The sequence below is a fragment of the Haliotis rufescens genome, unplaced genomic scaffold, assembly GCF_023055435.1.
Source record: "Haliotis rufescens isolate VD_foot unplaced genomic scaffold, xgHalRufe1.0.p SCAF_4, whole genome shotgun sequence".
NCBI lineage: Eukaryota > Metazoa > Mollusca > Gastropoda > Lepetellida > Haliotidae > Haliotis > Haliotis rufescens.
In genome coordinates this window covers 56,330,384-56,344,051 of record NW_025964112.1, presented here as the reverse complement: position 1 = coordinate 56,344,051, position 13,668 = coordinate 56,330,384, and the positions used below count along the sequence as shown (strand labels likewise).

At 41.6% G+C, this 13,668-nt stretch overlaps 1 protein-coding gene across 1 annotated transcript in view; it reads right to left on the bottom strand.

Annotated features, from left to right (window-relative positions):
• Positions 1 to 13,668, bottom strand: part of LOC124114600 (atrial natriuretic peptide receptor 1-like) — a 78,774-nt gene that overhangs the window by 38,169 nt on the left and 26,937 nt on the right. The window contains exon 3 of the mRNA XM_048382396.1: positions 10,688 to 10,941. Coding sequence (XP_048238353.1) covers positions 10,688 to 10,941 — 254 coding nt within the window. The remainder of the gene's footprint in view (positions 1 to 10,687; positions 10,942 to 13,668) is intronic.

Sequence of the window (13,668 nt, the reverse complement as noted above, 5' to 3'; positions counted from 1 at the left end):
CCTATATTCAGAAAACACACTACTTGCTACACTTAAGTTTCAGATACTAACTAAAGCTAAACTGTGGGGCTACAGAAACTATACCCCTCAGTTGGTTTTATCGTATGTTTGATTTTCAATTTAAATTATCTAAAGTTGGCGTTAAGTCAGCACTCAAAGATTACCTCAACTTGGTTTCATTAATATAAAATTTGATTTAAAAAAATGTAAAATTAAAAAAGAATTAATATAAGTTTCGCATTATTCACAACTGCTGACGGGTATGTTAGAAAGTAATCTTTGAAAATAAATAAACTTGCTTCTTCGGCACAAATTTACATTTCAAACATGGCAGGGGGCATATAGTCGCAATCTCTTTTTTATGCCAGTCTTCATTGAATCAATATATTTTTAAACAATATTACACAGCCACACATTACTTTTGCAAACTATTGCAGGAATGAGTTATGGTTTAATAGACAGAGTCCAATTTAACAACAGTTCTTTCAGTTTACAATGACATAGAAAACAAGTTCGGCATACTAGATATTACCGCTAAGTTTGTTATTGGTTTGGGTAGCACTTTTCTTCACAAAGAATATTTGACAAATCATATGTTCGTTTCTATTACAAGTGGTCGGCTTTTATTTCCGGTGAATACTGTCTGCGCGATACATATGCCTTACTCATATTAAGGGCATCAGGTCTAAATGACAAGTCCTATCGCTACTCAGTTTTTCTAAGGCAGCATATCGTTCGCGTGTTTCAGCAAGGGCGTCGCAACAGAATGCAGAGTAGACACTAAATGGGGATTTGTCTCGGGCTAATATACAAAAGGACGAGATAAAGGCCCTGTGTGGTCTCCTCTGCCATTGTAAGGTAATGGAAACCTTTGAAATGGTGGTATAAAATTCACCAGACGTGTTCTAATGCTGACAACTAGCCATTTATTCTTTCTTAACATTTTCGATTTTTGAATCCACAAATAATACTAGAACCTATGTAGGGATATACTAAATGTAAAGGAGTGATATTTCGAACTTTAAGACTGCACGTTCCTAAATTTGTCAGTTTGCCAAAGGCCACAGATCCCTGACTCTTTTCATGACATCTCACAGCGAATCAATATGATTAATTCGACATGTAGACTTAAGTTTTTTTCTGGATATACCTCTATGACATCAAGTAATATCCTCAACAAAGACTTCACAATTTCGCTTTTCCTTCTAAGCGAGGTTCAGAACCTATTAATTAACCCTTGTTGTACAGACAAAATATAAACAGTAAACTACGGTTATAACGAACACGCTTATAACGAACTTTCGGATATAACGAACTAACTTTTTAGTCCCGACTATATGCTGTAGTTATGCTGTATATATGCTTATAACGAATTACGGTTATAACGAACTAAAATTGGTAGTCCCTTTGAGTTCGTTATAAACGTAGTTTACTGTATTTGAGATTGCACCGTGCCAAGGTCTATTTTTTTTCTAAGTTGTGTTTCTCAAAACAAACAAGCCACTCTAACCACTACACCCATTACATAGGCATGTGTTGATAGTCCACCCTGCTAGTTATATGGGACAAAGCCTAACACTTTAAACTGAAGCTCTTCCATCAGGAAAATAGATCTCATCAGGAAGTAAAAGGATCCTCGTGAGATACAGACAGGAGGATGCACGCTATATCCCCCTTCACTATACTCACAGGCACTGTGTCTATTCATTGAAGCCGTAATGAAGCCGCATTTAGAAGGATTTTCAATATTGGTTTCTTTGATATTGACTTTTTTGGAAATAGTACAATGTTATTTGTCGTCATAGTCTTAGATGCACATGTTCTTGGTCTGTTTCGAAAATTGTTTCAGTTCCGAAATTCAAATACGAGAAGTCCTTAGTTCGAAAAACGTGAATACATGACGCTTTTTTATTGACGCGAAGTCAATTGATTTAGCAGCAGAGAAACCAATAAAGTTCTATGTAGGTGTTTGATCTGCGGATGGATCTTGCCATTCCAGCTGAAGTATGTCCAACCACAGATCAAACAAACCATGATTGCCATATATGTTCGCATGGGATCTCATGCAACTGCGGAGATAAATATATTGGAGAGACTGCTCGCCCACAGCCGCCAGAATGTGTCATGTTTGTTTGTTTGTTTGTTTGTTGTTTAATGCCGCACTCAGCAATATTCCAGCTTTCTGATGGCGGTCTATAAATAATCGAGTCTGGACCAGACAATCCAGTGATTAATATCATGAGCATCGTTCCACGCAATTTGGATCGATGACATGTATCAACCAAGTCAGCGAGCCTGACCACCCGATCCCGTTAGTCGCCTGTTACCGCAAGCAGAGTCGCCTTTTATGGCAAGCATGAGTTGCTGAAAACCTATTCTACCCCGAGATCTTCACGGGTCGAATGTGTCATGTATCCAATCAAAGAAGTGTTGAGTGCAGAAATGTGGTGTCAAAATGTTTGATACTTACACCATGTTTCAATTAATGTGAAAAAACAAATAACATTTTTATAGTGTTAGCGGTACCGGCCTTATTCCAAGTAATTATTTAAAAGATATTGACACAGGTTGTCTAAGGCATCGCAATTCGCTCTGCAGAGGTGAGTGCCTTAGGATCCGATTTTCGTGGTTCGAACCCTAATGTGCCCTTCTTATGATGCTTGGTTTGTCAGAGCCATACTGAAAGAGCTGGTGTTCCTTAGGTTTTTTCTCTCACCTTCAGCTGACGCGCCTTGATGTAATTGAAATAATGTTCAAAGCGGAGTTATACATATTGATATAAGAATAATCGAATTCACTATTCGAATTTTCCTATTTAGGTTGCCCAGTCGGCTAAGGCGCCACAATGCACTGTACAGAGTTGCGTCCCTTGGGCTCACCAGAAACACGTGATTGTGGGTTCGAATCCCGGTCAGCCCCGATTATGTTTCTAGGTTTCTCAGCACCATACCCATGCTTGTAGGTTTCACCGAAGTGCTAAATGTCTGAGTCATACATCACTGCGGGCCACATTTAACTGACATAAAGATATGAATGGAATAATGGAAACCACGGTTATATAGAACACGCTTATAACAAACTGACGGATATAACGAACTTACTTTTTTGGTCCCGACTATTTGCTGTAGTTATGCTGTATCTCTGCTTATAACGAACTACGGTTATAACGAACTAAAATTAGTGGTCCCTTTGAGTTCGTTATAACCGTAGTTTACTGTACTGTTGAAAGCGGTTATAAAAGCAACTTACTCACTATTCAAAATAATCCCATTTGTGTTCAACGGTTTGTCAATAGCGTGACGATATCTACAGCAGAATCTAATGAAAGCGTTTCCGGTAGTTACTTTTACTATACACATCTGTCTACCTTCCTGATTGACGACCAACTGAGCACACATCGTGCTTATCTCTGTCAATACGCCAATCATGTCGTTAAGGGCAATGGCTATTTGTTTTGAACTAAGTATACAAGTGTTATACTAGGATGTGATGCGTTCAAACTCGAACAAGAAAAACCTCTTAGTATCAAGCTAAATAGATAAAACTCGACACAGTCGATATTCAGATCGATACATACAAAAAATCGATACATCGATAGATTGTTAGTATTCACATCCGGCCCTTGTCTAAGACATACAAACACACTTCATCAAATGCACCTGAAATAAATGTGATGTATGAATGGGCTTGGAGTCACCCTCCGCTGATGTCGAAGTGATGTGATGTGATGCCGATTCAGTGGCCATTGTTCCAGCATCTGGACAAATGATGTGGTGTCGGTGCACGTGCTCTGATTTTACCTTCACCCGTATAATCTGTCGGAAATGGATTTCCGTGAACATCCGGGCTAGAATGGGTCTTCAGCAACCCATGCCTGCGTGAGAGGCGACTAACGGGATCGGATGATCAGGCCCGCTGATGTCATCTTGTTCCATTTCTGTAGATCGATGCTCATGATGTCAGTCACATTCACAGACTGCCGTCATACAGCTTGAATATTGCTGAGTGCGTAAACCAACAAACAAACAGACATGTTGACCACGTCAATGAGTGCACTGAGCTTGTCGCCGCTTTCAGCATTGTTCCAAACATATCAAGACTGAGGTCACATAGAAATGGGCTTCGAACCCGAGAATTCGTCGAGACGATCTACGGTTTGAACACAGGGTTATCCTACACTCAATCTACACGCAATCTACACTCAATCTACACTCAATCTAATTAAAATCAGATCTTAGTTCTCGCTACCGCTAAACAAAGATTTAAGGACATCCAGTTAGGGTCACGTCTGAACGACCTTTCATCCGACCAATCAGAGCGTCACTTACCAGATCATGAAAGTGACAGTCGGAATGTGATTTCTAATCATGCAACCTCGAAAACTTTAACACGGGGTATTCCGAACGATAGTTACGGGCTAAACGACTGAATCCATACAATCTTGACCATCTATTAGCCATTCCAGAATGTTCTTGTGTTCATGTTTCAATTTTTTTATCGAGAACTTGTCGAAATATGTTTCGAAGCGTAGTCGTCAGTTTGAAATTAATGCCGTAAAGAACGAGAAATTTGCCTTCTTATTGGCTAATGTCGACTTCTTGTCAGTCATTCCATTGGTAGGTCAAAGTTCGAGCAAGGTCAGTCTGACGTGACCGTAATGGGATGTCCTTAGATCTTTGTTTGTGTATCTGATTTTAATGAGATTGCCCCTACACTAAACATTTTTTTTTTACATTCTGTTAAATGCATGTACTCAATATCGTAACTCTTTTGTGTTTAGCATAATTGGTCGCAATATTCGTGCAATAATATTGAACGCGACGTTAAACACATTTCACCTCACTCTATCAAAGCGATTTACATTAATTTTGCATTTTTCTGACATTAAAAGCTTTAGATAGATATTAGCTGTGTGTGTTTTTTATCGTAAATATCATGTCAGGAATGCCTATGTTTTATTTATAATCTATGATATTTACGATGCGGAAACACACTAAAAATTAATCGATGTTTAAGACGTGTTTTCATTGTAGACTGCAGAAAACGCGTATGAATATAATGTTTGAGTAAACCGCCCTATTGATCAAGTAGTGCCAAATGCTTTACAGCCATGTTTATCTAAAGAAACACATTAGGAAGACCAATCTTATCTTCTTGAGATCAGCAGACACTAATATTTACCAAGCAGACATTGCATCGATGTATTGAACTCAAGGTAGTGTCTGATACCCCGTTTATCGGATTGGTAAGTCGCATCGATAACACTACCAATATACCATCACTATCGCAAGCATATGGTTTATACAATAATCCATAACGTGTCCGTGTTCAATGATAAACATCTTTAAAAGGATTTCAGTGTGGTTCAAGTGGCCAAGGATGAGGCAGACAAAAGGCGCTGCAATCGATGTACAGAGTTAAATCTACATATAAACTGTATGCATACAGACGACCCCACGTCTTAGAAAACATTGTCGTAATGCGAGTTTTGATCAGATGTAAGCCACGTACTATTGGTGTAATCAAATATATATAAATTGTCAACGCAAGTGAATAACCAGCCCAGATTTCCCGCCAAAACAGATTCCATCTGGCGCAAAGGGCAAATAGCTGTTGAAATTATATGAATGGACCACTGAAAATCAATAATGACACCAGGTGTTCGCGAAAAGAGTGACGATGTCCCGTCCTACAAAAATATCAAAGAAATGTCAGTCAATCATGTATGGATGAAGAAAGAAATTTAACGAGCCTCCACATCCCTGTTTTAATCAGTGTTTCAATATAATACACAGATAATCTCTTTGTCTTACGTATTGCACAGGCACAAGGACATGATGGGGGGACTACAGCATAAATGGCTGAAGGAGTACAAAGCAACCATTAGTGATTACGGTAAAGTAAAGTAAAATAACTGGAATATGTACAACGACGTCATTTAGGCCGTGGGAATTAGGTCGTTATAACTGGGATTTGTTATACATTTTATAACATTGGAGTTGAGTTGAGTTGTGTTTAACGCCGCTTTTGACAGTATTCCAGTTATATCACGGCGTGTCAGCTTAATGTGGGAGGAAAGCCCGAAGTGATGCAGGTCTCAGACGTGTACCATTTCGGTGAAACCCACGAGCACGGGTATGGTGCTGAAAAACCTAGAAACATAATCGGGGCGAACCGGGATTCGAACCCACAATCATAGGTTTCTGGCGTGCCCAAAGGACGCAACTCTGCACAGCGAATCGCGGCGCCTTAGACGACTGGGCCACCCGTGCCCCCTTTCACAAATAACCCTGTGCGCTTCAGATATTGTAATTATACTTCATTGCAAACATACATATAATCAAACAAAGACAATACTGCCCAGATAATGGTTTTGTGGAATATTGAATATGATATTACACACGTGTTGCCCAAGCGTGTTAGGAACCACGAACAGCTGTCCTGTAGCGAATGCTTTGGCAATCATTCTGCTCAATAAGTTCCTTGCAGGGTGTTAATGTATCATGTGATATCACAATTAGCACTACTAGTGCAGGATGCAGTTTGGCACGCGTGGAGCATTAAGCACACTCGTGTCATCGCCATCTGCCTGACAATAACAACAGATTGAATCAGTGGCCGTTAACCGTGTAGCGAACGTACGTGTCAAGGTGTATTAACGCATGTTGTAAACAGAGTTTGACAGTATTGTGTTCACAGCACAGCGGGCGGAAAGAATTTGAAATGATTATTTTAAGAGGGGTTTGTTGTTCCATAATAAATAGACATATTTTGCATTGTCTTGAAATGATATCCGTGGAAGTGCAGTGTAGCTTTATGTCGTTTTGTTTCAAGGCCTGATGTAGTTTCGTACCAGTTGTGACACGTTCGCTATAAGTTAAAGTATTGTAGTGTACCGCTCGATGTAGGCGGACCTGGACCGCCCGCGTGGTCAAGTGGATAAAGCTCTCCCGGGGAACGGAAGGCCGGTGGTTCGATCCCCTTTCTAAATCAGACCAAAAGACATTAAAAGATGGTACTTGTTGTTACCCTGCCAGGCGTTTGGCGTAAAGGGAATAAGACAAGGGATAGCTATATATAGTCTGCTGAGAGTATTCGGGGTCTGAGTGGGGTATCCATGTTTGTATCTTCACAAAATTGCAGTGCAATATTCCTTGTAAGTTTATCAAATTTGTTGTGCAATGTTCGTTGTATGTTTATAAAATGTGCTGTGCAATGTTCGTTTGTATGCTCATAAATGTTTTGTGCAATAACCCTTTTATTGTCATAATAAGTTTTGATTTAATGAAACGTATATGTAGATATGCAACTTTATTTATATTTCATGTCAAATTAGAACTAAAGATTGTTGACCCCCTCTGTGTGGCATGATGATGCATCCTTATACCCTGAAATAATGTGCCAAAAGCCCTCGAGCACAAGCGCCGTGCTTTGACAATGGTAGCCTAGGGGGTACGATTAGGTCATTGTTGCACAACGCAGAGACCACCGGCTTTCACAGGGCATTAATGCTCATTACCGCCGACAAAAGCTTTTTGTTCTAATTTGGTTTTGACAAATCTAACTTAATTACTTATACCTATATACTAATAACGTTTTATTCTTGTAATCTTTTATTTGATCTTGAATATACTAATCAATACACAACTGTCGAATCCTCGATCTGGGCCTTTGTTGTGACTGCTTCGCACCAATGGTCGTCACGTTCGTGCTCTCTGTATTGGTTCAAAACGCACAATCCCTGGTCCCTCCACCTGCTATATCAGCACCATACCCGTGCTCGTGGGTTTCACCGAAGTGGTAAAATTGTTTGATCAGGTTTACAACTCTAGTAACCTCGCATGGTAGACACGTGAAGGACATTTCCAAATTTAAAGCATCAGTGCCCAAAATGATTCCCTTTTTCTGGCCAGTACCATATTTGTTGCTTTATTTAGGTGAAGAATTGACTTCCCTTTGCATGTGTTTAACGTGTGCCACCGTACGCTTACCTTTTCCCGAAGACCTGGTACTGTCACGAGTGCTTCACAAGCAACTGCTTATGATATGGTCGGAATCGTACAATGGACGATTTCTTATGATTATGGAAAGGTTTTTCTACTTTTTTTAATAACATTTAATAACAATTCTGGTATCAACCACAGTATAAATTAAGTACGCACCACATGACTACTGTTTGTTTTCCGTTGTGCTCTCCCTATTCATAATGAATTCAATAACATGTATTTTCATACTTTCTGTTCGATTTTCAAGTTATCATTGGGAACAACATAATTCCATCAGATTAAATAAATGAATACAATAAAATATGTTATTAAGTAATACAGAATGGCAGACTAATATTTACAACTAACCCGAACTAGTTGAATCTGGTAGGAATTTTAAGTGACCGGATTAACAGAGAAAACCCAACTATATACATGATTGTCCTTTCTGCGTTCATATCCTTGAGACCGCCTCCGTGGTCTAGTTGTAGAGCGACCGCCCGGAGAGCGACCGCCCGGAGAGCGGAAGGTCCGGGGTTCGATCCCCGACCGCGTCATACCAAAAGACGTTAAAACATGGTACTTGTTGTTACCCTGTCTGGCGCTCGGCATTAAGGGGCTAAAACAAGGACTGGTCGGCTCGGAGTCAGTATACTGTGTCTGAGTGGGGTATTCATGTTAAACTGCGGCATGGTATCTCAGTGGGCTAGCACTATTAATCGGAATCAGTCCGAACTAGTACAAGCAGCCACACACACACACACATACACGTGCATGCACGTCGCTATATAAGTGCAATCATCTTGGACGCGACGTTAAACCCCATTTCACCTCACCTCACCTCACCTCACCTCACCTCATCTCCATGAAAGTGAGGTTATTAGATTGAGGAGGTATGTGCTATGGGATTCCGCTGAGTTTTGCTTGTCATGTTTTACTAACGCCAGACGCCCTAGCGTTAGCGTTGCTTTCACCTGTAATAAATCACCTACGACGCCTCGTGAGTAAACCAAATATCGGATTCCCCTTATATAGATAATGATACAGTCAGCTGATCAAACAGTACCGAACGTCGATACCCAGTTCCTGATGGCCTGCTTTGTCTTTGTCAAAGAAACTACATCGGTACACTAGTAGTCGTCAATATAACCGTGGAAACGTTATATGATGGATGATGGATGATGCCTGGGAACAGCCCCCAAATCACCATCCAAAACAACAGGTCTTTACTGTGTTCAGCTACAGGTTCTAGACGTGTAGCGCTACAGTCTGACGTGCACCACCTCTATCCATCACCGCTATCTCGAGTTACAGAAGCGACCGGGACAGCACTTAGCATTAATCACATTGTCTTTACCTGGGTAATGGTTTCAAATGTAACTTATACCTTTGCTTTCATTTTTCCTTCCCCGTTACGATTGATTAAACAATTGTTCGATTTGTGCGGGATGCTTTGGGACATCATAGTAGCGCCATATTTGATTGCGGAAGCAATTTCTACCGTCGTTCTCTTAAACATGTAGACGAAGCCTTGTAAATTGTTTTGTGGGATTTATTCGTCAATTATGGATTCGTAAAACCGTTCGAAAGACACAAGTATGAAATAATGAGAAATATGGATCGTGTCTACGGTCAGTTGCCAACGTTGAATCTTCGATCAGACCGACCAAGGTGTATTGTCCTGTTTAGCCTCGTTCTCGGATCAGAAACATGACCCGGATGGTCCGTTATTACTAAAAAAAGGAAAACTGTAAATAAATATTTTGTTGACGTGTACGAAAGTATTTTTTTACAGTTGCCTAGGTAACGGCGCTTGCTTCGACGTAATTGTGGGGACACAACTCATTGTATTTCCCAGACGGTTTGATTTAGGCAAGGCCGTGGAATATGTTTACGCACATAACGTGTGCGGTGGTTGGTGGAAGTCACGACAATAGAAATAAATAATTTTATAACGGTAACTTAATATTAATATTTTACTGGCGTTAATGTGCAGTCCGGTTTAGACACACTGCGATTTCAACCGTTAAGATCGGTATGTGAAAAATGTATGGAGAGACAAAATTGGTTCAACATGGACAAAACCCATGTGCTGGACTGGTACCCATGCGCGGTGACCTTCCAGGTCCTCAGTCCTGAACAACATCTGTGTGTGTGTGCGTGCGCGTGTGTGCGTGCGTGCGCGCGCGTGCTTACGTGTGTGTGTGTGTTTTTTTACACAACAATATTCCAGCTATATGACGGTGGTCTGTATATAATCGAGTCTGGACCAGACATTCCAGACTAACATCCTGACCATCGATACGATGACATGCATCAACCAAGTCAGCGAGCCTGACCATTCGACCCTGTTTGTCACCTTCACGGTCGCTGGAGACCAATTGATACCTGGATCTTCACGGGTGCTTCTCGCTGAACCACGTATGGTGTCTCTTCGTGTAAATGTCTTTGTTCGAATTATGCCTCACTTCATCCAGCACCGAATGGATAGGATGAGATGCTAATTTGAATGCAAAACCTAATCTCTAGGTTGTGTACTCCCCAGGAAGCTGATAATGTAATCTGAGTATGCATCAGGGGTGACAATAATCTAACGACATGAGTATGCATAGAACCGTTTGATACGATGTACTGTAAATATGCAATAATAACTATTGTATCAAATAATAACTATTGTTTCTAAAAGAAATGTGCACACCTACCTCGAATTCCGCCACTGCCTCCACCCACACGCTCTGCTGGCCACTAACGAGGGTCAGTCTTGACCAATGGAAATGGAGCATCATCTCCAACAAGAACGTCGACATGCCCGTGTAGGTGCCCGTTGTCCTTAGAAAGGTTGGGTAGTGTTCTTTGTTTGACAGGACGTCACTCTCACAGCCGAAACTGACGAGGGGTATTCCCCATTTCCCTGCCAGCCGGCCCGTAGAGAGGCACACGTCGTTACAGGAAGGTCCTGTGGGTGGATAGACATGCTGGTTAAAGGGGATCTAAGCTCTGAGAAACTGGCAGTCCTTGCCTTGTATGTTTGATATACTTCAATGCTATGTAACTTCCATTAAAGTTTGGGGCGGTATGGTAGCCTAGTGGTTGAAGCGTTCGCTCGTCACGCCGAAGACCCGGCTTCGATTCCCAACATGGGTACAATGTGTGAAGCCCATTTCTGGTGTCCCCCGCCGTGATATTGCTGGAATATTGCTAAAAGCGGCGTAAAACCATACTCACTCACTCACTCACTCAAATAAGACACTACTTCCTGTCTCCCCACAGGGATTCTGGGGCAGAATAGGTTCCCTGGGCATCTCACGTCTTGAATGCAAAATCATAGATATTTTTACTTAGAGGTTAACTTATATTTGTTGTGTACGCCTATGCTTTTTCAAGCATAGTATGCTTGTCTGCTTGTCATACTCACTCACTCACTCACTCTATTAAAGTTTAGTACTCTTACACTTGGTCATTACCTTAAATGCATATACACAATGTCTCAGGTTCACAATGGAAACTAATTACAAGTATCCTTTGAAGATCCGTATAAGAATCTTCAGCAACCCTTGCCTGTCGTAAGAGGCGACTAACGGGCACCTGGGCCCACTTGCACAAAGCGATCTTAGCGCTAAGACTATCGTAAGCCTATGTTAAAGTATGGGAGTTACGTATACAATCATCTTAGCACTAAGATCGCTTTGTGCAAGTGGGCCCAGGTGTCCATGCTAGATCAGGCAAACGGTGGTTGAAAGAACAATTCGCGTTGTTGGGTTGAACGACACACATTAGCCAACATGAACCGCCATGATGTCGAACAAGAAGTGGCCTCACTGTTGTAAGCTCGTCACGCCAAAGGCTTGAGTCTTCACGCATTGCACCCATCAGGGGCCCGTTCAGCAGAGCGATCTTAGTGCAACGACTGCCAGAAGTCTATGTTAAAGTATGGAGTTGCAATCGTCTTTACACTAAGATCGCTTTGTGGAACGGGGGCCAGGGCACCGGGTCCCGTTCCACAAAGCGATCGTAGCGCAAAGTCGATCGTAACTCCCATATTTTAACATAGACTTACGACAGTCGTAGCACTAAGATCGCTTTGTGGAACGGGCCCCTGGAACTTAGTGTGACGAACTAGCACTTTAACGTCAAGGCTACCCAACCTCTTACTGACGAGTTATTGGATAACAAGGACTCTCGTATACCGGGTATTCTGTACGGTATTAAAGATACCCGGGTATAATGAATTTCAGTGAGTATTTATCAGATCAACCGAATATGATGCGTTGCTTCTAGACGCAAATGTTATTCAAGGAAAATACGTAACGCACTGAATCCCCGAGTCTATACAAATATCGTTTCTCTATTATCTCTATTAACGGAGGGCACTAATTCTACGTGATCACGCATTCTAAAAGCCATCGTCCCGTACTTGCTTGTATCATTCAGACAATGATATTACTTTATCCATATCCGCTTAGAGTCGAATACACTAGTCTGTCAGGGATGATGATGAATTTGAAGGGTACGATGAAACTTCATTAATCCGGACAGGTACAATTCCAGTAAAATTGTCCGGATTGACAAGTATCCGGATAAACGTACCAAGTATCAACTGTATGTCTATCTAAATATACACAGACGGGCTGCCTCCGTGGTCTAGTGTACAGAGAACAGAAGGTCGGGGGTTCGATCCACTTCATACCAAACGACGTTAAAAGATGGGACTTGTTGTTACCCTGCCTGGCGCTCATGATTTAGGGGCTATAAGGAGGACTGATCGGTTCGGAGTCGGTATATACTGAGTGGGGTGTTCATGTTAAACTGTTAAGCGGGGTATCTCAGTGGGCTTAGCACTATTAACCGGCATTAGTCTGAACTAGTACACGCAGTCGAGGTCGGCTGTGTCTCATAGGGGTATTCATGTTAAGAGCAGTGGGCTAGCACTAACAAATCCGCATTAGTCCGTGCCACGCACGCACGCACGCACACACACACGTAACGTGACGGGGGGCCCAGTCGTCTAAGGCGCCGGTATTCGCCCTGCAGAGTTGATTCACTTGGGCACGCCAGAAACCTGTGATTGTGGGTTCGAATCCTGATTCAGCCCGATTATGTTTCTAGGTTTGTCAGCACCATTTCCGTGCACAAAAATGGTAACGTCTGAGACCTGCATCACTTCGGTCTTTGCTCCCACATTAAGCTGACACGCCGTGATATAACTGTTATACCGTAAAAAGCAGCGCTAAACCCAACTCACTCACTCACTCACCAAAGACTACTGGGGGCAGAACTAGCATGGCTTCACAGTAATTGTATAAGCGTTTCAAATTTATCAGGATGACGAACAATATACACTCTTATCACCACAATCGCTAGCAACAGTAATTTCAATTGTCAGTGAGAATGGGTTTATGCCGTTATTTAGCATATTCCAACAATATCACAGCAGGGGACACCAGACAAAATGTTAACACATTGTACGCACGTTGAGAACCGAACCGGGATTGACGAGTAAACACTTCTACCAGTCGGCTACCACACCGACCCTTATTCAATATGAAACCGTATTATTTATATAAAGTTGACTATTATTACTGGTGCTTTAATTGTAGCAGGAACAATAGTCTTTCTAAAGTCTACGTGTTTAAGAAATGGAAAATACGGTATTCTTGAAGAGAAATTGCAAAGTTGCAATGTA